The 23,372-nt window shown below is 40.4% G+C and overlaps 1 protein-coding gene across 1 annotated transcript in view; it reads left to right on the forward strand.

Annotated features, from left to right (window-relative positions):
* Positions 1-23,372, forward strand: part of LOC136114684 (zinc finger SWIM domain-containing protein 6-like) — a 195,747-nt gene that overhangs the window by 111,271 nt on the left and 61,104 nt on the right. The window contains exon 2 of the mRNA XM_065860115.2: positions 10,477-10,833. Within this exon, the coding sequence (XP_065716187.1) occupies positions 10,477-10,833 (357 nt within the window). The remainder of the gene's footprint in view (positions 1-10,476; positions 10,834-23,372) is intronic.

A 23,372-nucleotide genomic window follows, 5' to 3' on the forward strand; every position in this document is an offset into this window, starting at 1 on the left:
AATGGAGGCCTTTGTCTAATGAATGTAATTAGTTGAACAGTTTTTAGCCTTGAAGGTTTGGGTTGCTGAAGGAAGTCTTGGAGTAATTTTTTTCTTTAAATGCAAATGTTAAATTCATAGTGTTAGGACAAATAAATCTCATGGTTCAAGTGACTAGTGCTGGCACCATTACAGTATGCACATTCTTGGACGTGTGCCAGCAGTAGTGAATTTTCAAGTTGTCAGTGAAGTGTGTACATGGAGTTACTTATCACCACTTCCACTCTTGCATGCAAAAGTCTCAAAATACCAAATCCTGACAATTGCCTTTATGAACATGAGTCATGGAATCTGGGCAGTTGTTTGTGACAGGTCTTCTGTCAGTGTTTGGATGCTGTGGTAACACCAAATTTGTTGTAGGTGGCAGTGCTTTCAAAACATAAGCTATTTAATACTCTGTGCATTCATTACATACAGTAAAGATCTTATGTGCTGCTTGTGTTAATTGATCTTCCCTCACCCCCCCCATTACCTTTATGCTGACACGTTCAAGGTACTATGGCTATTTTCCATTTTAAATTGGAGTTTTCTCTGGTTTATAAATAGGCCATTAACATTAGCTTCAGGCTAAGTGGTGGCGTGCAAAGTTCTGACTTCATAATAATTTCAGTGTGTGTTGTTGATCTGGTTTTAGATTGTTCCAATGTTTAGAAGAATTGAATGTAGGATACTACTTTGCCATCTTAAAGGAAAACCACCTATTAAAAGATAAAATTTGAATGAGGTAAACATGGTTTAGACTTCTGCTTGTCTTGGGGAGGGAAAAGTAATGAAAAAATAGCTAATAGGCACAGCTGGGAACTACTTTCCATAAACATTTCTTGTTTGATAGGGAAGATGAACCAGAGGTGTTTTTCACTTTACACAATGATTATGTGTTTGCCAAGTAATATAGTAGTCTGAATAAATCTTAGCTGGCAGTTCTGCAAATTAATTTAAATGACTATTAGAGGGTATGATTCTGATTGCTAACTTAAAGTTACATATGAGGAAGTAACCCACAAAGGTCTTGCTCGCTAAATACTCCCTAGCTCTCAGAACAAGCTCTTCCATTTTTTTTTCCTATGTAAGTAACCTCATCTGCTGGTCTCTTCTGGGAACATAAAACAGCTCTTGATTTTATTTTTTTTTAATAAGAGTATAAAGGTGATTCTTGTAAACTACTTGAAAAGATGTCAGTGGATCAATATTAAGAAACACATCTATTTTCCAAATACAGTTAGTAACACATTTCCTAATTTTAAGATATATGCATAGTGAATGAGATATGCATGGTGTTCGCAAAAGGTACACAGCAGAAAGCTATTCAAAGACACTGTTTTTAAGCTTTAGGGTATTTCTGTAATCCGTTTCTGATACTATTGTATTTTCTGCAAAGAATAAAAAATACCTGGTGTTTATATGGTTGCATTTCAATCAAAGATTTCAATTGCAAGTGTGACCTTAACGTGATTATTTTTTTAACCATTAGAATGCTTGACAGCAAAGATACTTTAATATATGCAGTGCAGGTTTGGATTTTTTAAATACATTTTATTGAAGTGCTATTATTGTATGTTCATAAGAATAGTGTGCTACTTTTTGAGCTGATAATGTGTTTGTTTTGATGTCATGTTGATACCATAAAATCGGTTAATTGAAGAAACTTGTAAAACCACGTTTAAGGTTTAAAAAGCAAGCATTCCATTTAATGACAGATGCACATCACTCAGGCACACTCATGGGATAGATTCGCCTAGTGAGGGCCCCGAACAATTCCCAGACACAGGTTATATCTGCACAGATCATGCATATTCATTACATTTCCAAGAAATGCTTGGAATATGCATTACATCCCTTTGTTATTCAGCTTGTAACCTGCTTGCTGGTGTGGCCACATTATCTTCTGAGAGAAAGGGCATTGTCTCTTACCCTTCTCCTACTTATCTTAACAAATACCATTCTTGTGACTTAATGCCTAATAAGTGCTTAAAACCTAACATCTGTGAACCTTATTAATTTAATAAGTGCCTGAAGTCTATGACCCTTATTCATGTTAACTTATTTTATTACTAATTGCTGAATTTAGGTATCATTAATCCCTCCTCTTTTCTTGAGAGTTTGTAGTCATTAGGCTTCAACCTTCATTAAAATCCACGATTATAATAAACAACATTCAGCTAAAGGACACTATCAAACAGTCTTGAGATATGTGACAAAGCAAGACTCGACTAATTGTGCAGGCTTCAAAATGTCTAAGCTGCAAGGTCAATGGTGTCTATAGTTCATGATTAAGTGTTTTGCAAGCCATTCTTATCTTTGTGTGAGCACTAAAACTGAAAGGATTTATATATCTTTAGGTTAGCAATTGCAGACCGGATTCACTCATTCTTTCAAGTGATGACAATAATGCATCTATATATATATCAAATAAGTCTCACCTTTTCTAAACTCTTTGTCACTGTTTGATTGCAGGGTGACAATAAACTGTGGCAGATGCTTTGTTAACCCCCTCCCCCTTCCCACTAAGGAGAGGTGATAGGAGGAAAAGAGAGACAGACTTGCAAGTTGGAAGGAAGTTTAAAATGTTTTACTAATGCTACTAATAAAATAGAGAAAATAATATAAAATATACAAAACCAGTCTTGAATTTTCCCAGTAGCTCAGCACTGCTCCAGCAGCTGCAGGGCAGGCACCCAGAAGTCCTGGGTTGGACTCTGCAGCAAACCGGAACTGGATTCAAGGATGCACGATTTGTTGCTAGGCCTCAGATTGCAGGGACAACTCGCAGTGTCCTCCCCAGACGCCGGCCATAGTTGAAGAGGATGAGACCCTCGTGATCTCTCACTTTTGTATGGTGTTTTGATGTGGATGGGATGGAATACGTACTTAGTCAATTTTAGTCACCTGTTCAGTTCTTCTTGCCTCTCTCACGGGACGTGAATCCTTATCAGCGACCTTGCATTCCATTGCTATGTCTACCAAAACATGTATCCAACTTCAGAAAAGTGCAGTTACTAAGAAGAACTTAGCTGAAATGAAAATTCACTAAAAGAGAAACTGGTCTTGTTTTTAACAAAACCAGGACACTCTTTTAGTGACTGCAGCACAACTTCTCTTTAATCTAGTGTGGTGAATCCAGGAATTGACTCCTTTATGGTACCAACAGTACCATACAGAGTCCAGTCTTTCAACGTTTGTCCTTTTAGGTCCAAGGACAGACTAGATCTCCAGGTCAGAAGGAAGGTACAGGCACATCCACTGCCACAGGTGCTTTCTCCTGGATATACCTATGTAATGACGAGAAAGTTTTTCCCAAAGACAACATATATTCAGTGAGTGTTTTGTTCCCCAAAATATGCATTTGATTAGTTTTTCTTGTCAAGTTTACTGAATAGGGTCTCCCATAAAACATTTCAGTAATATTGTTCAGTAACAGATCATGGTGAATTTACTAAGTCTCTTACAACTAGTTTCCACAGAATAAGTCTATTAAAACAATCTGTGGTTTAATTTCCCAGCTTCATTTGAACCAGGGATCTGCTGGGGATGCCTTTAAATTGCCCCTCAGTCTTCTTCATTCAGTATTACAGCTTTCTAGCAGCAATATCACTGTAGTGGGGGAAAAGCCCACCTCCCCTTTGTGCTGCTTTAGCAGCAGGCAGCCACCTTTTTTCCTTTTTTTTTTCTTTGTGGTTTAGATACAGGCAAGGCCACACAGCTGGTGTAATCATTGGTACCAAGTGGGAGTTGCCAGGCCTTGTTACAATGAGCTGGCTGAGTTTATCTTGCAGCTTGACACAGGCCTCAAATTTATGTTCAAGCTGTACAGCACAGATCTGGGCTCTTTTTGCCTTTTTTTTCATTACATTCCTGCTATTATACACTCTATATGCAATTCCAATTAGTTGAGCAATTGTTACATTCCTCAGCCCTTATTTACCTTTTGCAATTTCTTACGGATGTCAATAAACAACATATTAAACATCAATCCATAATTTTCATTTTTCTAGGTCCAAATCAGTTCATATTCTAGCAGCTTTTAAATACAACCTCTCCCAAGTTCACATCCATCACAGCAATTAGTTTTCTTTCTCATATATCCAACTAGCACATAACTTCAATGTGAATCAGAGTTTAACAACTTAAATTATTTTCTGTTCTCAAAAGTATTACATAACAAATGAGCAAATTAACATACAGTACTGTGCTTCATCCCATTTTTCCAACCTTCTGCAGAACAACATTAATTGCAATATAGTACTATAACTTAGAATCCTATATTTGGGCCATTTTCCTCATTATGCAATTTATACAAAAGCTACAATTAAGCGCAATATCATTTCGAATTTTATCAGAGGAGGATTCTACTTATTTCTGAAACAATTTTGGCAACAAAATGTGGTCCTCGGTCAGAGGACATTCCAATTGGGATACCAAATCTAGATATGAATTCTTAGTATTCAAAACTGAATATGAGGGTCCAGTATCCACCAAACACTCAACCTCTGATCTTCCCCAGTTTAATTCGGACCAAGGGTTTCTGCTGTTGGGGAAGATTTCCCTGGTCCCCATCGTCATTAAGTTTAGCAAACTTATTTAAGCACAGCAACAAACAAACACCGAATTTCAATTCTGGATACTTTTTCTTAATTGAGGGCACTCTCTTTTCCAGTGTCCATCTTGTTTACAATACGCACATTGATTTTCTCCGAGCTTCTGGGGTTCAATGCCTTGCCTTTGTCCTTTTACTCTACTTCCTTGAGTCATTCCCTGACCCCAGCCTACTCCCTGATATTTATCAGAGATTCCCTCTGTAAGTCACAATTAACTGAGCTTCTTGTTTCTCTTTCTGCCAACCTCTATCACGACACACGATCCTCCAAGCAACATCCAAATCCTTAGCATCATCTCCTTGCAGTTTTGCAGTTTACATGCGGCCAGATTTTTGTCTTTTCCCTTCCCTTTCCAAAACCAAATTGATACCACATTCTTTTTTGCCATTCAGAATGCCTCCACAAATAGCAAAACATCTCTGCATACATAACCTCGTCCCATTTGCCTTTTCACTTTAAAAACCAAATCAATTGCAGCAAAGTATTATAATTCAAGGTTCCATTCTCCGGCCACTTTTCCCCATCATCGAACTTATACAGCAGCCACCATTGATTACAATATTTCACCCAGACACATTTCCAAGTTCTTTCCAATGTTTTAAAACACCCTAATACTGATTTCTTAAGAACATCACTAGGAACAGACGTTATTGACATTTTTGAATAGGCAACTAAAAATTTTACTGAGAATTATTCAGAATATTTTTTCAGCTGAAGTTCACTTTATAATAGCTTGCTATATTGTTGCCTGAATCACAAGTGGATGTAGCTCCCCTAGAATAAGAGGCTTTTTTTCTTCACTTTCTTTTTTTTTTCTGTATCTACAGGAACATTTTAGAATTTTGAATTCTGAACTACTGAGAGAAAAGAATCCAGCAGTCTAAAATTTTATATTGAATTACTATTTATTGTTAATTTAAAATTTATATTTTACTTTTTTTGTTTTCTTGAACCACAACACCATAAAATCTCAGCATAAAATTTCATTTCCCCCCCCCCCAGGATTTTACATGTCTGCTTGTTCTGATTGTTTTATTTGTTTTGGTCAGTATCTAGACTTGGGTAGATTGAGGAAGATGCTTCATAACACAGGGTGACAGTAGAAACAAATTAAGTTTGTGAGGTGCAATTGATGATGCTTATTTAGTGCAGTAAATTTACTGCTTATGCTGTTGGATTAGTGGAACTCACTATTTCAAAATTTGGTTTTGACTTAGAGTAACTGAAAGCTGACCTGTTGCTGTTTCTCTGCATGCCACCATTGTTTCTCCTCTTTAGTGCATTACAGTTTTAAGTTTCTTTTATTCTAAAGTATTTGCTTTCTATGACAAAACTCAGAAGGATGTCTGAGGCGTATATACTTGTCCTGGCAAATACTACATCGTGGTAATGCATTTATCAGGCAGTTTTACAGTCCCAGAATGTTTTTACTTAATGGATTGGATGCTTTCAATCAGATTTTGGCAAAAATGACTTTGTAGAATTTAGTGACTTAACATTTTTGTCCTGATGGCACTTCAGCACAGTTTCCTTCCAGAAGTACATCATCTGGAAAAGCTATATTTTGGCTGTTAAATAATTTTTGTGGTGTGTTTGTTTCTGAGGTGAGTGTTCAACAGAAACAAAATTGCTTTGCAAAAGAGCTTCATTTGATATATTGTCTTAATGCTCTAACTGCTGTTCTAAATGCATTTTTTGTAGAATGCAAATTCTCTGCACATTGAAAATGTCAGCAGAGCTTGAACTACTGGTTTGAAAACAGTAAAACATTTTGAATTGCAGCAGCTGAAGGGCAAAGATGAAACATGCCTGCTCTATAAATAGTAGTGACCACATGCTTTTCTGCCTGCAAATCTTTTGTTGTCTTTAAATAATAAAGAACAAGCTTTTTATTTTAAAGGTTGAAACACTAGAGTTCTTGGGGTTTTTTTGAATGGATAAATGCTTCCAGCAAAGGTTTGTATTTCCCTTTGAAGGGAAATACATGTTTGGAGCAAGGACTTGCAGCTTTTAGCTGAAGAGACTTTTTCTGCTTCTTTGGATCTTAGTGAAATGTCATTATCTTTGAGGCCCTATGCAGGTGATTCCTTTTGCCTTCTTTCAGAAGTATGTAACATCTCCCTTCTTGGCAGGCTATAAATTACTGCCAGCAAAAGCTTTCTAGCAAAGCACAGTGTGTTAATTTTCTTACCTGCTACAAGCTTTTGATATTTTGTTTGGAGAATATTAGATGATGAGGTTAAAAAATATTAAGGCTATGTTTGCTTGAGGGGAACAGCCCTCCTTGTCGAGTACTCTGCAGTGTTGTGGGCTAGTGGAGAAGGCAGCATTTGATGTCTGGTAGGTTAAATTAGAATAACCCTACTAGGGCTTCTGAGCTCATATTTTGTGAATTGTTTTGATGCATGTGTCCCTTCCCAACAGATGGGATGAGGGATGAGTTAACTCCAAACGCGACACGCGCCCTGACTCAACAGATGAGATCAGGTGTGAGTTAACTCCGGGTAATTCTGCACAGCAATGCGAAGTGAATGACAGACAATCACTCCGGGGTTCCAATTATGAATTTACTAAAAGCACGTGGTGGTATACAAATTACAGCAACTAGTGACTTGGTAAAAGTATGTTATAATATCACAAAACTTATCAATACATTGACAGCAAAACCCCTTCTACAAACGGTGGATTGGCAACAATTAGTAACTATAATACAAAACTTAACAAGACTTTAACAGCAAAACTTAAAATTATGTTATGTTTATATGTTCAAGAAAAAGGAAAAGAGAGAGGAAGACTAAGATATGAGAAAGTAAGATATAAACTAAGATATAAGAGAGAGAAGAAGAGAGTAAGATATCACCACTCCACAGGTTATCGATCCAGCGATGTCCAGTGAAGGGAAGGTGGACACGTTGAAGACTTCGGTCACGCTGCGCAGCATATACACACCACACCTGATGCCCCACAGGGGGTCATTTTATAACCCAGTTAATTTCATGTGAGCAGTTCATCTCCTCCCTCTGCTCGCTCTTCATGCTAATTAGGAAGACTCTTCTGGAAATGGGTCTGGGGTCTTCAAACTAGGGGAAAGTTCACGGTACTGACCAGAAGTGAGTTGTCTTGCCCGTCAGGGGTAGCTGTTGGTTCATGGTTTATTCTAATAATTAGTTGTCCAACAGATGGTTCATCTCATTCCAATTAGGCCATGAGGCCTTCACAGCAATTGACAAGGTGCTTGATACCATAACCATCTATCTCTTCTGCCAAACACAACACCTTGGTAAAGATAAGGGAGATGCCTGCCTAAACAACCATCCATCTTATCCTCCCAAATTAACAAAAAACAGATGTTTAAGGCATAACAAGGTCCTTTGTTCTGCTAAGGATGGGGGGGAAGCGCTTCAAGGTTGTCACAGCATGTAGAAACCTTTTTAAAGGTTGTATTTAGTAACAACAATTTCTTTCTTTAAATGCACAAACAGAAAAAGAAGAGTTCTTCATAATTACCAGGCATAGTGCATCATTGCACCATAGTTAATACAGAGCTTCTATGTTTTAGGCTGCAAGGGCAGCTTTTTGTTTTAACCCTCTGGATGGGCTACATAACTTGACTGTATTAGTGCTGTCATTGTTTAGATCAGCATCTGTGTTTATAAATGTTGCTGCTTGTAACATAAATTCTCAGAAAATCTCAGTGGAGAGGGAGGGGAAGCCAGGAGCTGTTTGTGTCTGAATGAGAATAGGGAACTTAAAGGCAGATCCGCTATTAACTCTAAATAGTTCTGGAGACACTCATCTGTCCAAGAAAACTGTAAACTTTTGAGTGCTTGAATTATATGCTGACAAATTAAAAGTGACAATATTGCTGGAGTAGCTAGTTGTGTACTTTTAAAAAAATAGTTTAACAGAAAATCTTTCATTGGGTCTTTTTCTATCAGAATTAATAGAAGTTTAGCTACTTACTAAGAGCAGGAAGGAGTGGGATCAAGCCCTTTCAGTGTTCAAGTGTTAAGCTTTTTCCTCAGCTCAGAGATGAGAGAGTTTTATGTATGCTTCATAGGAAAGAGACCACCAATCCAGCTCTCATTTACTGGCAATTAACCTGAAATAGAGCCGGCTAAGTTTTAACAAAGTCTCTTTTTTTGAAAGAGGGCATTTATTGGGAGCATGTCATGATTACTTAAAAACTGAAGGGAAAGGCAGAGGGAGGATTTCATGATTCAAGGGGCAATTCCCCAATTCCCCTCCCCTTCTCCGTATAAGTGTTGAGTGGAGCCAAGAGCAAGAATACCACCTACACCTGGGCTTCTTCATCCTCTTTCTCCCTTTCCTCTCTGTGTACTTTACAGGTTATTGCCTCTTCAGCTTCAATTCTAACTACTTTAACTGCTAAACATCCTCTTGCAAAATTGAGATTAGTGTATGTGTGAACACCTTCAGGGTAGAGTATCAGAGTTCTGGAGTTGAATGTAATCCAAACAGTGATGCTGACTACACAAACTGCTCTGAAATCTATAGCATAAACAAATGGGAAAATGAGAGTTTTTCTTCTTTGTTTTCTGTAGTTTGAAGAGCTTTTTGAAAACAATTGGAGATGCAACATTTTGGACTAGAGCTATGTATATATTTATTTTTTTTCTATCTATTTTTCATGTGATATTGCTTCCCACAACACAGTTTTCTTATATTTCAAGAATACTAAATCAGTTTGGACTTTGAGTGACTGTGGTTTTATATTACTTCCATTATAAATAGTTGACATATAACACCTTACTTGTAGTATCCATTCCAGATTTTATATGAACAGTCTGTTTGAGTTTAATACTGATACAGCATATGAAATGTGTTTGTATTGCTATGTATCTATACCTCTGACTTTGGCGTGAGCCAAAAATCAGTGTCATTTTAACATAAAATTCAAAAGAAACACCCAAATTCTGCAGTGATAAAGTACTAAGAGCCAAACCTGGATCTTCATGTTGGGAAAACAGAGATGGGTTTAGGTCTGATCTTCAGAGAACAGATTTTGAGACCTTGGTTCAACAGGGTGCTTTGTCAAGTAGTGGCTGAAGTGAACATCTTTCTTATGGTATGCTGTACCTTCTTGCAATATAAGAAAACCCAACTCTTTTGGCTTGTGTTTTATTGTGTCAAGTGGAAATGCAGATTTCTGAAACAGTACGTTCATGTCTCATTCAGTATTATAAATATGATATTCTGGGTATTGGTAACTGCAGCAGTTTCCATCTCCAAAGAGCTACACAAATACAGCTGCCCTATCAGATTGCTTGGGTTAAAGGTGAGCTTTAGCATTAGCTCAGTGGTGGGGGAGGTGAAAGCAAAGAGGTCAAGTGACTTGTGTCAGCAAATTGGTGGTAGAGTTGAGATTAGGACCTAGGTTCATGCCACTAGAGTGCACTACTTCCAGGTTGAGAGAATGGTTAAATTTGCTGGTAGGTGCACACTCCCTGCTGTGGGGTTTGGAAAGTTGCTGCCAACTTGCTGAGCTACTGGGAGTTTCACATTGGTCTTAATTGGATGTAACTCTGCTTCTGCCGCTATCATTTACCAAATTAATGTTTTTCTTACTATCAAACTTTTATGAATGTTGTGATGGAACGACAAAGAGGGCTTGTAAACTAGCTCCTTTTGATTTTATTGGAGATGAAAAGGGTACGTATGAAAGAAAGGGTTCATCACATTTATAATTAAAGCAAGTTCTTTAAGATATATAATTTCTCAAAAATAGATGATGATTTTTATTTGATTAATGAAATGTTATCGATAATGAGAAATGGTATTTTACTTGATAATGTAAACTCTCTTTTATTTCCCTTCACAGGTTTCCACTTGAGTGGCACAGTGACAGAGCCTGCAATGCAATCGGAGCCAGAAACTGTTTGCAATGTAGCTATAAGCTTTGATCGTTGCAAGATTACCTCAGTGACCTGTAGCTGTGGAAACAAGGACATATTTTACTGTGCGCACGTTGTGGCACTCTCTTTATACCGGATCCGCAAGCCAGATCAGGTCAAACTGCATCTTCCCATTTCAGAGACACTCTTTCAAATGAACAGAGACCAACTACAAAAATTTGTACAGTATTTGATCACAGTGCACCACACGGAAGTTTTGCCAACTGCTCAAAAATTAGCAGATGAAATTCTTTCTCAGAATTCAGAAATCAATCAAGTCCATGGTAAGTCTGATACTACTTCTTCCTTTTGTTTCATTCCCTCTTTGGTTTTGAGCTTTGTTTTTTGTGGCATTCAGAAGTGTGACCTCCTGAGGTCCCTTCCAACCTGAATTATTTTGTGATCTTATGTTGTTTACTCAAGAGGATTCTGCTATTGAATCTTTGCTTTAAGATGTTTAGGAAGTAATATTTTTTGGAAAAGAGAAAATACATGTTTGTTAACTACAGAGTAGGTGGGACAAAATAAGGGAGTCTTTCCGATAATGGGGCTTATCTGCAGCCTAGCCCCTCTCCTTAGGGTCCAGTGACCCTGGCAGGCCCAGGCAGGTGGTGCTGCAAGGTGAATTTCAGGAGCAGTGCTCTTCTTTAGCTTTGAGGGCTATGGGGATGTGGCCAGAGGCAAGGTGATTGCTCTAGATGTTGTGGGACATAATGAGAAGGTGGTTCGCAGAGCTGCCTGGTGGTAGTGCAAAGGGAAGCTAAAGCAGATGCAGGACATGAAGCAACAGAGGAAGATGCTCAGATGTTGTAAGCTGAAGGCATGTATCGTGTGAGAGCTGGCAAGAGCCTGAACGTAAGGAATTAAGGGGAAGGAAGAATTATGATGAGTATGCACCTGGTACAGAGAAAACTAAAACTGTCAAGGGTGATTAGAAAAGGGGAAGGCAAGGGTGGGAAAGGAAGGGCACATGATGGCTATATTAGCTATACTATGGCTAATGTAAGAGGGTAAATGACAAAGGGTGTTGCAGAGAGTGCTTCATCAACATTGTCTGTAATTATTGTCTGCACTAATCAGAGGCATGTTGATCTTTGTCAGCTGTTTCCATACTGTTAATATGTCGCTTTGCTCATTAGTATTTAAAGTATTTTCAGAGAGAGATTTAATGCTTATATCACAGCCCAAATAGCAAAAAGAATAGGGAACAAAAAAATAAGTTGTTGATCAATTACAAAATTTCACAATGAGTTTGAGTAGGGTAGTTTAAAAAATATCCACAAAACTAAAATGTTTGTCTTTCACATGTCGCTGTTTTCCTAGTAAATGAGATTGCAGTATGTCTCTACTGTATTTTTCAATAAAATACTCAAAACCGAAGTAGAAAATCCAGGCAGCACAAGAAAATAAACTGCTATTACCAAAGAAATTTAGGTTACAAAAGAGGATCTATATTCTCCAGATTTTCCTCTCAGATTCCCAAGAAACCATGGCTTGATTTTTTTTTTTTTTAATTTAAGATAAGCTTCTACCAAGCTCAAGATCAGAGCATCTCAACACGTAGGAAGTCAAGGAAGGCAGCCAGGAGACCTGCGTGGTTAAACAGGGAGCTGCTGGGTATACTCAAGTGGAAGAGGAGAGTTTATAAATCATGGAAGGAGGGGCTGGCCACTTGGGGAGAATATAAGGCTGTTGTCAGAGAGTGTAGGGAGGCAACCAGGAAAGCTAAGGCCCCCTTAGAATGAAACCTGGCGAGAGGGGTCAAGGACAACAGGAAGAGCTTTTTCAAATACGTGGCAGATAAAACTACCACCAGAGGCAATGTAGGCCCACTGATGAATGAGGTGGGTGGCCTGGTGACAGAAAATACAGAGAAGGCAGAGTTACTGAATGCCTTCTTTATCTATGTCTACTCTGCCGGAGGCTGTCCTGAGGAGCCCTGTACCCCTGAGGCCCCAGAGGAAGTCAGGACAATGGAGGAGTTTGCCTGAGTTGATGAGGACTGGGTTAGGGTGCAGTTAGGCAGTCTGGACATTCATAAATCCATGGGTCCGGATGGGATGCACCTGTGGGTGCTGAGGGAGCTGGCTGAGATCATTGCTGGACCGCTCTCCATCATCTTTGCCAAGTCTTGGGAAAGGGGAGAGGTGCCTGAGGACTGGAGGAAAGCAAATGTCACCCCAGTCTTCAAAAAGGGCAAGAAGGAGGACCCGGGTAACTATAGACCAGTCAGCCTCACCTCCATTCCTGGGAAGGTGCTGGAACAACTTATCCTTGGTGCCATCTGAAAGCATATCAAGGATAAGAGGGTCATTAGGGGCAGTCAACATGGCTTCACCAAGGGGAAGTCATACTTGACCAACCTCATAGAATTTTATGAGGGCATAAACAGGTGGCTAGATTATGGCAAAGCAGTGGACGTTGTCTGTCTTGACTTGAGTAAAGCATTTGACACAGTCTCCCACAGCATCCTTACAGCTAAACCGAGGGAGTGAGGTCTGGATGATCGGGTAGTGAGGTGGACTGCGAACTGGCTGAAGGGAAGAAGCCAGAGAGTCGTGGTCAATGGGGCGAAGTCCAGTTGGAGGCTTGGATCTAGTGGAGTGCCTCAGGGGTCAGTACTGACAGTATTATTCAATATATTCATCAATGACTTGGATGAGGGAATAGAGTGACTGTCAGCAAGTTTGCTGATGACACCAAGCTGGGAGGAGTGGCTGACACGCCAGAAGGCTGTGCTGCCATCCACCAAGACCTGGACAGGCTGGAGAGTTGGGCGGGGAAAAATTTAATGCAACATAACAAGGGAAAGTGTGGAGTCTTTCATCTGGGCAGGAACAACCCCAGGTTCCAGTATAAGTTGGGGAATGACCTATTAGAGAGCAGTGTAGGGGAAAGGGATCTGGGGGTCCTGGGGACAGCAGGATGACCATGAGCCAGCACTGTGCCCTTGTGGCCAAGAAGGCCAACAGCATCCTGGGGTGTATTAGAAGAGGGGTGGTTAGTAGGTCAGAGAGGTTCTCCTTCCCCTCTACTCTGCCCTGGTGAGACCATACCTGGAATATTGTGTCCAGTTGTGGCCCCTCAGTTCCAGAAGGACAGGGAACTGCTGGAGAGAGTCCAGCGCAGCCACCAAGATGCTGAAGGGAGTGGAGCATCTCCCGTGTGAGGAAGGACTGAGGGAGTTGGGGCTCTTTAGCTTGGAGGAGACTGAGGGGTGACCTCATTAATGTTTACAGATATATAAAGGGTGAGTGTCACGAGGATGGTTCCAGGTTCTTCTTGGTGACAACCAGTGATAATACAAGGGGCAGTGGATACATATTGGAACACAGGAGGTTCCATGTAAATTTGAGAAGAAGAAACTTCTTCTCAGTGAGGGTGACAGAAAACTGGACCAGGCTGCCCAGGGAGACTGTGGAGTCTCGTTCTCTGCAGACATTCCAACCCGCCTGGACACCTTCCTGTGTAACCTCATCTGGGTGTTCCTGCTTTGGCGGGAGTATTGGACTGGATGAGCTTTTGAGGTCCCTTCCAATTCCTGACATTCTGGGATTCTGTGATATGTTTATGATGTTAAAAATTCCAGGATTATTTTAAGGAAAAGGTTAGTTCCTCTGATTATATAGCAAGTAAGTGTTCTGGGATTCATATTATTTTGATCTTTAATCAAATGACTTAAATTGGAAAAAAAAAAAGCTAACCAGAAGAAATCTTCTTCTGGTTCTAATAGCATAGGCAGCTGAAAATAAGGTCACCATTCACTCTGTCATATCTCCTATGCTGCAGGTGTTCAGTTTGTAATACAAAACTGTCTTGTAGACCTCTCTTGCTTTGAAAAGTTTAACCTCACTAAACCAGTGTTTGAAGAGGAATTACATTGAACACTACTTGACGGCACAGGTAAGTAACGGGAAAAACTTACTTACAAAAACTTGCATATGAAAGAGGACACCTGACACAGAAATGCCATAAACAGCTTTGATGAAAGGAATGATCTGAATCTGGAGATGGATGAGGAAATGTTCCTCAGTGTTACCTAGAGATGTTTTCATTCCAGGGTTGTTTTATATGTTTTATATAAAACTTCTGTTGTTTTGTTTTGTTTTTCTTTTGTGATGGCTGTACTAGTTCTGGTTTTCATATATTTCTAGCAACAGTCAAAATTAATCAACTCTTGAATACTACATATTGTTACATAAGAATGATCCAGGACTTTGAAGATCTCTGACCACAGCAGTCTTGTTGACTTGCTTATGAGCTGGCTAGGGAGATGGAATAACTCTGTAGTGCTTTCCTTTCACAAAAGGTGAATTGTTTATTTGTTCAAAATTCTGTCTTAAGCGGCATTTGATGATTTGCTTTGGCCACTTTACTTGCAAAGGAGGTTACTAGGGGAACTAGTGAAGTGAATTAACTATGATTTTGAAATGACAAATCCTTTTAGATTCCTCAGTGGATAGAAGTGATGCAGTATCTTTTCTTGCTTCATGACTGAGCCTCACTCCAGGAAAAAAATAAGGGGATGCTGTTAGAAGCACAGGAATGTGTTGTCTATTCACTTCAGGAGAACCAAGTGATTTATTGGAAATCCTCTCTGTATTTGTCATGCTAATTTTCACTTGGCAGTGATTAAATTACAAGAGGGTTTTGCATGTTTTTGAGGCACAAAAACACCTCTTACATTTGAGATTTGTTGTGTTTTGATTTTCTCATGGGATAGTGCTACAGCTGTACATGTTCCTGATGATTTCAAAGCTGGAGATCTGTTTAATCTGTGGGGTCTAATCTTCTGTACCGAAGACAATAGTAGGTGTTCATACCGATACCCTGAATCTGTGCTGCATAACTGTTGGCTTCACATTGGATTTCAATTTGGGGATTGTGTGAACCAACGCAGGCATGTCGAGAGAAGAACCAGAGGCCACAAATGCATTTGCAAAGAGCAAGTTTTATTTTAGTTACCTCTCTACCAGGGTATCTCCGAAGTAGCACCTAAGCTCCCATGCAGAGGTAATACAAGTGGGGACACAGACACTATTAAGTTCAGCCCTGGGAGAAGATCACTGGGCCTTCTGCACTCGCCTGTATTTCAAGGCTTCACGCAGGCTCAGCCTTCTGCTTTCTCACAACAAAGCAGGAATATCAGGCACAATGATAAGGGCCTTAGACTTTCTCACAGGCCTATGTTATGTAACAAAGAGGTTCTACTTGTCAAGCACACAAGGTCAATAAAACAATTAGTGTGATGTATGTGCTTTTTCTACACCACCGCTGCAAGCCACTTGAGCGTATTTACATTTAACCATCCTCCTCGCCATTCTTCCACTATATTCCCATACAGGGATGCTGACTCAGAAAGCTGGATGTAGATTTGGATCCTGATTAGCCGTGGCTTTCCCCCCCCCATTAACTTTTGTACCATCTGTCCTGTCCCACCAGGTGGGATTAAGGATGAATTAACTCTGAACGTGACACGCGCCCTGTCTCACCAAGTGAGATCAGGTGTGAGTTAACTCTGGGTATTTCTGTGCAGTAATGCAAAGTGAATGACAGACAATAACTCAAGAGGTCCAATTCAGTTATGAATTTACTAAAAGCACTTGATGGAATACAAATTACAGTGATTAATGACTCGGCAAAAGTATATTATTATATCACAAAACTTAACAAGACTTTAGCAACAAAAGTTACAATGATATTACCTTTATATGTTCAAGAAGAAGGAAAAGAGAGAGAGAGAGAAGGAAAATGAAGTAGATATGTTAGACTAAGATATCAGAGAGGGAGAGTAAGATATCACCACTCCACAGGTCGATCTGTCCCGTGATGTCCTCTGGAGGGGGGTAGAAGCGTTGAAGATTTCGGTACATGCCACCACCTCATGTCATGTGTGAGGTCATTTTATTACCCAGTTCATTTACATGCGAGATAGGAGAGGATGGTTCATCTCTTCCCTCTGTTCACTCTTCATGCTAATTAGGAAGACTCTTCTGGAAATGGGTCTGGGGTCTTCATACTAGGGGAAAGTTCACGGTGCTGACCAGAAGTGAGTTGTTTTGCCCGTCAGGGGTAGCTGTTGATTCGTGGTTTCTTCTGGTAGTTGCTTGTCCGCCAGATGGTTCATCTCTGTCATCCCAATTAGACCATGAGGCCTTCACAGCAACACTGTTAACTGCACAAAACCTTGGGAACGAAAAGACTAGGTGTGTGCCTTCACGGGCATCTATCTTTTCTGCCCAAAGTATCAAAGTTTTAATTGGGATGGGGAAGTGCTTCAAGGTTGTCACATCATCCTGTGACTTAAACACTCTTTTTTGCTTCATTGATGGTAGTGATCTTTATGTCCAAAACATCTTCTGCCACTCCGTGGTCCAAACAAGCATCATCTTTGGGAGTGGTGATTCTTACATAGCAAACAGGAGAAAAGAGGGAAGAGTTAGAAGAAAGCAAGCGAGAAATCATACACTAAACAATAGCTATGACAACGATTAGGAACAGTACTCAAGTTCTTATGGATAGTCCAATTTGTAATAACCATTGTCCCCACCCAGCTAGTCCCAATTATTTCAGGAGAGAGGAAAACCATGAGCCTGGACTCCATCCGTTAAAGAGATCTCTAGGTTGCATTGCTAGAAGCAACTCTCCAGTATTGTTATTTTGAAACCTCAAATTTGAGGTACCAACAGGTACACGTCTCATATAAAGGTTCTCAGTTCTGGAATATACTAGGTCTGTATAGGATTACCAGCTCCAGTAGTACAATTCAAGACATTTTTACAGCTAAATTTGTCAGATTTTGTCCATTTTTTGCATGATATCATTGAGAGAGGTACATCATCGGGATTGATCTCTATACTCAAGTAGGTCTTCCAAGTCCAAGCCCATTTATAGTTGGTGCATCCACCATGATCAGTGACTTCTGGGCCTACTGTGTCTGGCATTTCAATGCACCATTCAGTGTCCCATTCAATAGTAAACTCATGATCGTAAGAATCGCTCTCAACGTAAGGGGGCCACCATTCTACATCGGTACACCACATACTAACTCTCTTAGAAGCACAACTACAATTAGATGGGTCTGTCCCACTGTCAGAGGATGGCCATTCACAACATGTTTTGTTCCATAAATCAATCCAAGTAGAATTTGTTGGGAGAACAAATTGGGTCCCAGAAGGACCAAACCATGTGCTATTTTTATCAAGGTGGATGTAATCTAATCTTTGATAACATTTCAGAAAGGCTTAGGTTAATCTTTGCAAACCCAAAACTTTCTCCTGCAGAAGTGGGCAGTGTTAACACATATTCCCTGTTCGATTTGATTCCAAAGATGGACAAATCCTTGTATTATTTCCCAAGCCAGGTTTCGATCAGTTACATTTTTGGGAATTTGTCCAGCAATGCATCCATACAGTATATATCCATAACACAAAATCCACAAGTTGCTCCAGGAGATTTTTCCCCTTTTTTGTACTTTATCATAGGTGTTTCTTGTCTAACTATATAGATTTGGTTCTCCAAAAGGACGCTTCTAAATAAAACAAAACAAATCACAAAAACTTAACAAGCTTATAATAGCTAAAAATTCCATAAGTCCCATATGACTTAGTCTCTTCAATTAACCAATTACATATGCCTTGAGGAAGCAGGAACTTTTGACAGGTGAAGATCTAAAGATCCGTTTCTTTCCTCTTCTTCCCAAAAGGAAAGAAAAAGGAAAAACTCAGTCCGAAGGACCAGCTTTAGAAAGAGGGACGAATCTACCTAGTATTGATTTTATGCTCCCCACCATGGGCATCAGTGGCCACCCAGGCATATTTATTGAAAGAGGTTTTTAGTACCAGGGTGACTTGCCTCACATTGGGGAGTTCAACTAGGACTGGTTGTCCAGGATATTGGAGAAGATTTGGGGGGTCTTTAGTTTCTTTTACCCCAGGGAGATTTTGGGGCAAAAAGCAGTAATCTGAGGACATCTGTTAACTCCTTAGTGGTATTTCAGATTTTACCTCCTCTTGGACCACCCCAGCAGTAAAGTTCTGTTCTTTTGTCTGATTCAATTGATTTGGGTTTCAGTAAATAACTAAACCGCAATTTTAACTTTTCTACTGTATTTTGCCCGGTTGCTTGTTGTACTGCTCCAGATAGAAGAAGCCTTGATACTACTTTTACCCTAACAAGCACGTCAAAGGAACATATGGGTTTGGCGCTACCACGTGCACATTCATCACAATCTTATTAATGGCTCTCAAATCTTGTACCAACCAGTATTCCATAGAATGTGTCTTCTTTACTGGCAAAATGGGAGTATTATATTCTGCATTACCGGCTCAAAGTTCTGTTTATCAGTGTAGTATTGGCTTTACTAGGTACTTCAACTGCTCGTCTTGTTCACTTCACTTCACTGTTCTGACTGTAGCAAGTAGATCTGCACCTTCCAAGCATTTTCTTGTGGGATATGCAGCTGAACAGAATTCTCAAAAAATGTTATTTGAGCTTACAATTTACTTAACTAATCTCAAACTGAGAGAGAGATGCAGGGCATTCTGGCATATACAAAAATTAACAAAAGTATATTATTATATCGCAAAACTTAACAAGACTTTAGCAGTAGAACTTAAAATGATATTACCTTTATACGTTCAAGAAGAAGGAAAAAAAAGAGAGAGAGAAGGAAAATGAAGTAGATATGTTAGACTAAGCTATCAGAGAGAGAGACAGTAAGATATCACTGCTCCATAGGTCAATCAGTCCCGTGACGTCCTCTGGAGGGAGGTGGGCACATTGAAGATTTCGGTACAGCCCACCACCTCATGTCATGCATGAGGTCATTTTATAACCCAGTTCCTTTACATGTGAGATAGGAGAGGGCTTTCCTTCCTTCTTCTTTTCCCCAGCTTTTTATTTCTGAGCATGACATCATATGGTATGGAATATCTCTTTGGTCAGTTGGGGTTAGCTCTCCTAACTGGGTTCCTTCCCAGCTTCTTGTACACCCCCAGCCTATTTTCTGGTGGGCTGGTATGAGAAGCAGAAAGGACCTTGACTCTGTGTAACCACTGCTCAGCAATAACTAAAACATCCCTGTATTATCAACACTGTTTCCAGCACAAGTCCAAAACATAGTCCCATACAAGCTACTATGGAAAAAATTAACTCTGAGTCAGAACCAGCACATCTGTTCTGTCTTTACATTTTCTGGTTTGCACTGGCTGCTTCACAGCAGCTGCTGTTTTTCTTTGATGGTGTGCACTGCTGAACAGGCGTGTAAATTATCAAAGTGTTTAATTTTTTAAAATGCTGCTGCTTCTTAGAACTTGAGAGTTGATTATATTTAACATGTAACCTGTTATGACCATAAATATAAAAGGCTGTTGCCCTGTTTTCAAATTTTTTTCAGGTGTTCAGTGTTACAAACAATTGTGCACAGTATTCCTGCTTTGATTTCTAAGATTGCAATTTAGTAATTTTAGTAAAAGAGCATGAGTAAGTATGTATGGCTGTATCTATACACTGAATATAAATACTTAATTCCATTTAACTGTAAGCACATGACGTAAAACCTGTTACAAAGACCAATCATGACAGAACTTAAAGCCAGAGGTTGGAGGGAGGGAGATTAATATGTTAGTGTCTATAAACTGACGCAGTTTAATTACAGGTTTACAATTTAGTATAATTATACAGTGCTTTTCATTTTCATAGTTCAAATGGAAACTAATCTATCCTCATGACACCCCTCTAAAGCATGTAAATAATACTTATCCCCAGTGTACATGTGTTGCCTTAAGAGGATTAATTTAGCAGAAGCTAAACTCCCTTGCGTTCTAGTGTGTGCACTGGGGACTGGGAGTGGCTGAGCTTAATCTCTGAGTGATGCCCAATTACATCAGATAACCTCAAAACGGCACTATAAGTCCAATCATGCTCAACAGCTGGTCCGGTGTACGCGATGGCACAGATTCATGAATAGTATAACATATAAGTCTGAGCGCATTCAACGAGAACATTAAATTCGCACAACAGATTCATGAATACTGCGGGGCAATCGTAGCCATTGAATTTACACACTTGAACAGATTCACAAATAATATAATATATAATATGTCTGAGTGCATTCAATGAGAAATTCTCATTACTAGATCCATAAATAATGAGTTTTATTAAAGCAACAGGTGCAAGTTCTTTTCACAGAATCACAGAATGTCAGGGATTGTAAGGGACCTCAAAAGATCATCTAGTTCAATTCCCCTGCCAGAGCAGGAACACCCAGATGAGGTTACACAGGAAGGTGTCCAGGCGGGTTGGAATGTCTGCAGAGAAGGAGACTCCACAGCTTTCCTGGGCAGCCTGGTCCAGGCTCTGGCACCCTCACTGGGAAGAAGTTTCTTCTCAAATTTAAGTGGAACCTTTTGTATTCCAGTTTGTACCCATTGCCCCTTGTCCTATCATTGGTTGTCACCAAGAAGAGCCTGGCTCCATCCTCCTGACACTCACCCTTTATATATCTGTAAACATTAATGAGGTCACCCCTCAGTCTCCTCTTCTCCAAGCTAAAGAGCCCCAGCTCCCTCAGCCTTTCCTCACACGGGAGATGCTCCACTCCCTTCAGAATCTTGGTGGCTGTGCTGGACTCTCTCCAGCAGTTCCCTGTCCTTCTGGAACTGAGGGGCCACAACTGGACACAATATTCCAGGTGTGGTCTCACCAGGGCAGAGTAGAGGGGAACGAGAACCTCTCTGACCTACTAACCACCCCCTTCTAATACACCCCAGGATGCCATTGGCCTTCCTGGCCACAAGAGCACAGTGCTGGCTCATGGTCATCCTGCTATCCACTAGGACCCCCAGGTCCCTTTCCCCTACGCTGCTCTCTAGTAGGTCATTCCCCAACTTATACTGGAACCTGGGGTTGTTCCTGCCCAGATACAAGACTATACACTTTCCTTTGTTATATTTCATTAAATTTTTCCCCACCCAACTCTCCAACCTGTCCAGGTCTCTGGATGGCAGCACAGCTTCCAGTGTCAGTCACTCCTCCCAGATTTGTGTCACCAGCAAACTTGCTAATAGTACACTCTATTTCCTCATCCAAATCATTCATGAATATATTGAATAATATAGGCCCCAGTACTGACTCTTGAGGCACTCCACTAGATACAGGCCTCCAACTGGACTCCACCCCATTGACCACGACTCTCTGGCTTCTGCCCTTCAGCCAGTTCGCAGTCCACCTCACTACCCGTTCATCCAGACCGCACTCCCTTGGTTTAGCTGTAAGGATGCTGTGAGAGACTATGTCAAATGCCTTACTCAAGTCAAGGTCGATCACGTCCACCACTCTGCCAACATCCATCCATCTTGTTATGTCCTCATAAAAGTCAATGAGCTTGATCAAGCATGACTTCCCCTTGGTGAAGCCATGTTGACTGCCCCTAATGACCCTCTTATCCCTGATATGCCTTGAGATGGTACCAAGGAGAAGTCGTTCCATCACTTTCCCAGGGATGGAGGTGAGGCTGACCGGTCTATAGTTACCCAGGTCCTCCTTCTTGAAGACTGGAGTGACATTTGCTTTCCTCCAGTCCTCAGGCACCTCTCCCCTTTCCCAAGACTTGGCAAAGATGATGGAGAGCGGTCCAGCAATGACCTCAGCCAGTTCCCTCAGCACCTGTGGGTGCATCCCATCCGGACCCATGGATTTATGGATGTCCAGATTGCTTAACTGCTCCCTAACCCAGTCCTCATCAACTCAGGCAAACTCCTCCATTGTCCTGACTTCCTTGCCTTGTCTTGCTTTGCCTTATTTCCTTCTAATCCTGTTCTCTGTCCCATCTTCTCTCACTAAACCCTCGTCTGGCTGGATGTCTCTTCTTTCCTCTCTTCTTTCCTTTTCTCTCAGTCTCCTGCTTCCTGGCTCTTTTCTTTCAATTCCTCCATTTCAGTCCTGCAGCCCAGCACTAGTTTTTCCTCTTCCCTCCCTTTGTCCTACTCCCTTCGCTTTCTCCTTCTGTCCCATATTCTTCTTCCTGACTTGTCTCTTGGAGACTTTGGGTCAGTTTGGCCCCGAATCTGGGGATGTTTTGACCAGTTTTCAGAGGCCTCAGTGCTGATAGGAAGGACAGCAGGCAGTGACAGGCCCAGGGCTGTCATTTAGATGCCATTGATAAATACACTGTCTGCAAAAAACACACTTGAGTTGCAAAATACACTTTAGTTGTAAAACAAATGTTAGTTGCAAGAAATAAGTATTGGTTCTGAATATATATAAATTCTAAGATGACTATATAGCACTACTAATGTGATTACAAATACAAACTTGAAGTCTAAGTGTCCTGGGGAAAACTCAGTAAAACTAAGTCTGCAACTCTTACCCGAAAGCATCCCTTTGTTGTGGAGACAATAGGCACAGCCTGTCCACTGGTCCCAGAAGTATTATTCTGCTGTTCTCTTGACTTCTTAGTGGTGGTGTCTTCCCCCCCCACCTCCCCCATTGTTAGGGTATTTTATACTATTTTCTACGTTTAGGTGGAGCTTGAATGACTCTATTCATGCATACCTTGATTGGTGTAAAAACTTGACTACGCATGCTCGAAAGCGTGCTGGAGGTGTATACCCTTTGAGATGGATATGTGTTTTGGTATTATAATGAGATTATAATTAGCAAAGTTCATCCAACAGAAAAATTTCTGGCTCAGTAACTAGCATTATGGACAGAAATGAACATTTATCCTTTTTAATTGGCAGAAGCTGTACCATCTGGTTCCTGTACCTGTCGTGATTGAGATGGACAAATGACATTGTGTGCACATACGCAGGCACATCGC

This window comes from Patagioenas fasciata, chromosome W, assembly GCF_037038585.1.
Source record: "Patagioenas fasciata isolate bPatFas1 chromosome W, bPatFas1.hap1, whole genome shotgun sequence".
Lineage (NCBI taxonomy): Eukaryota > Metazoa > Chordata > Aves > Columbiformes > Columbidae > Patagioenas > Patagioenas fasciata.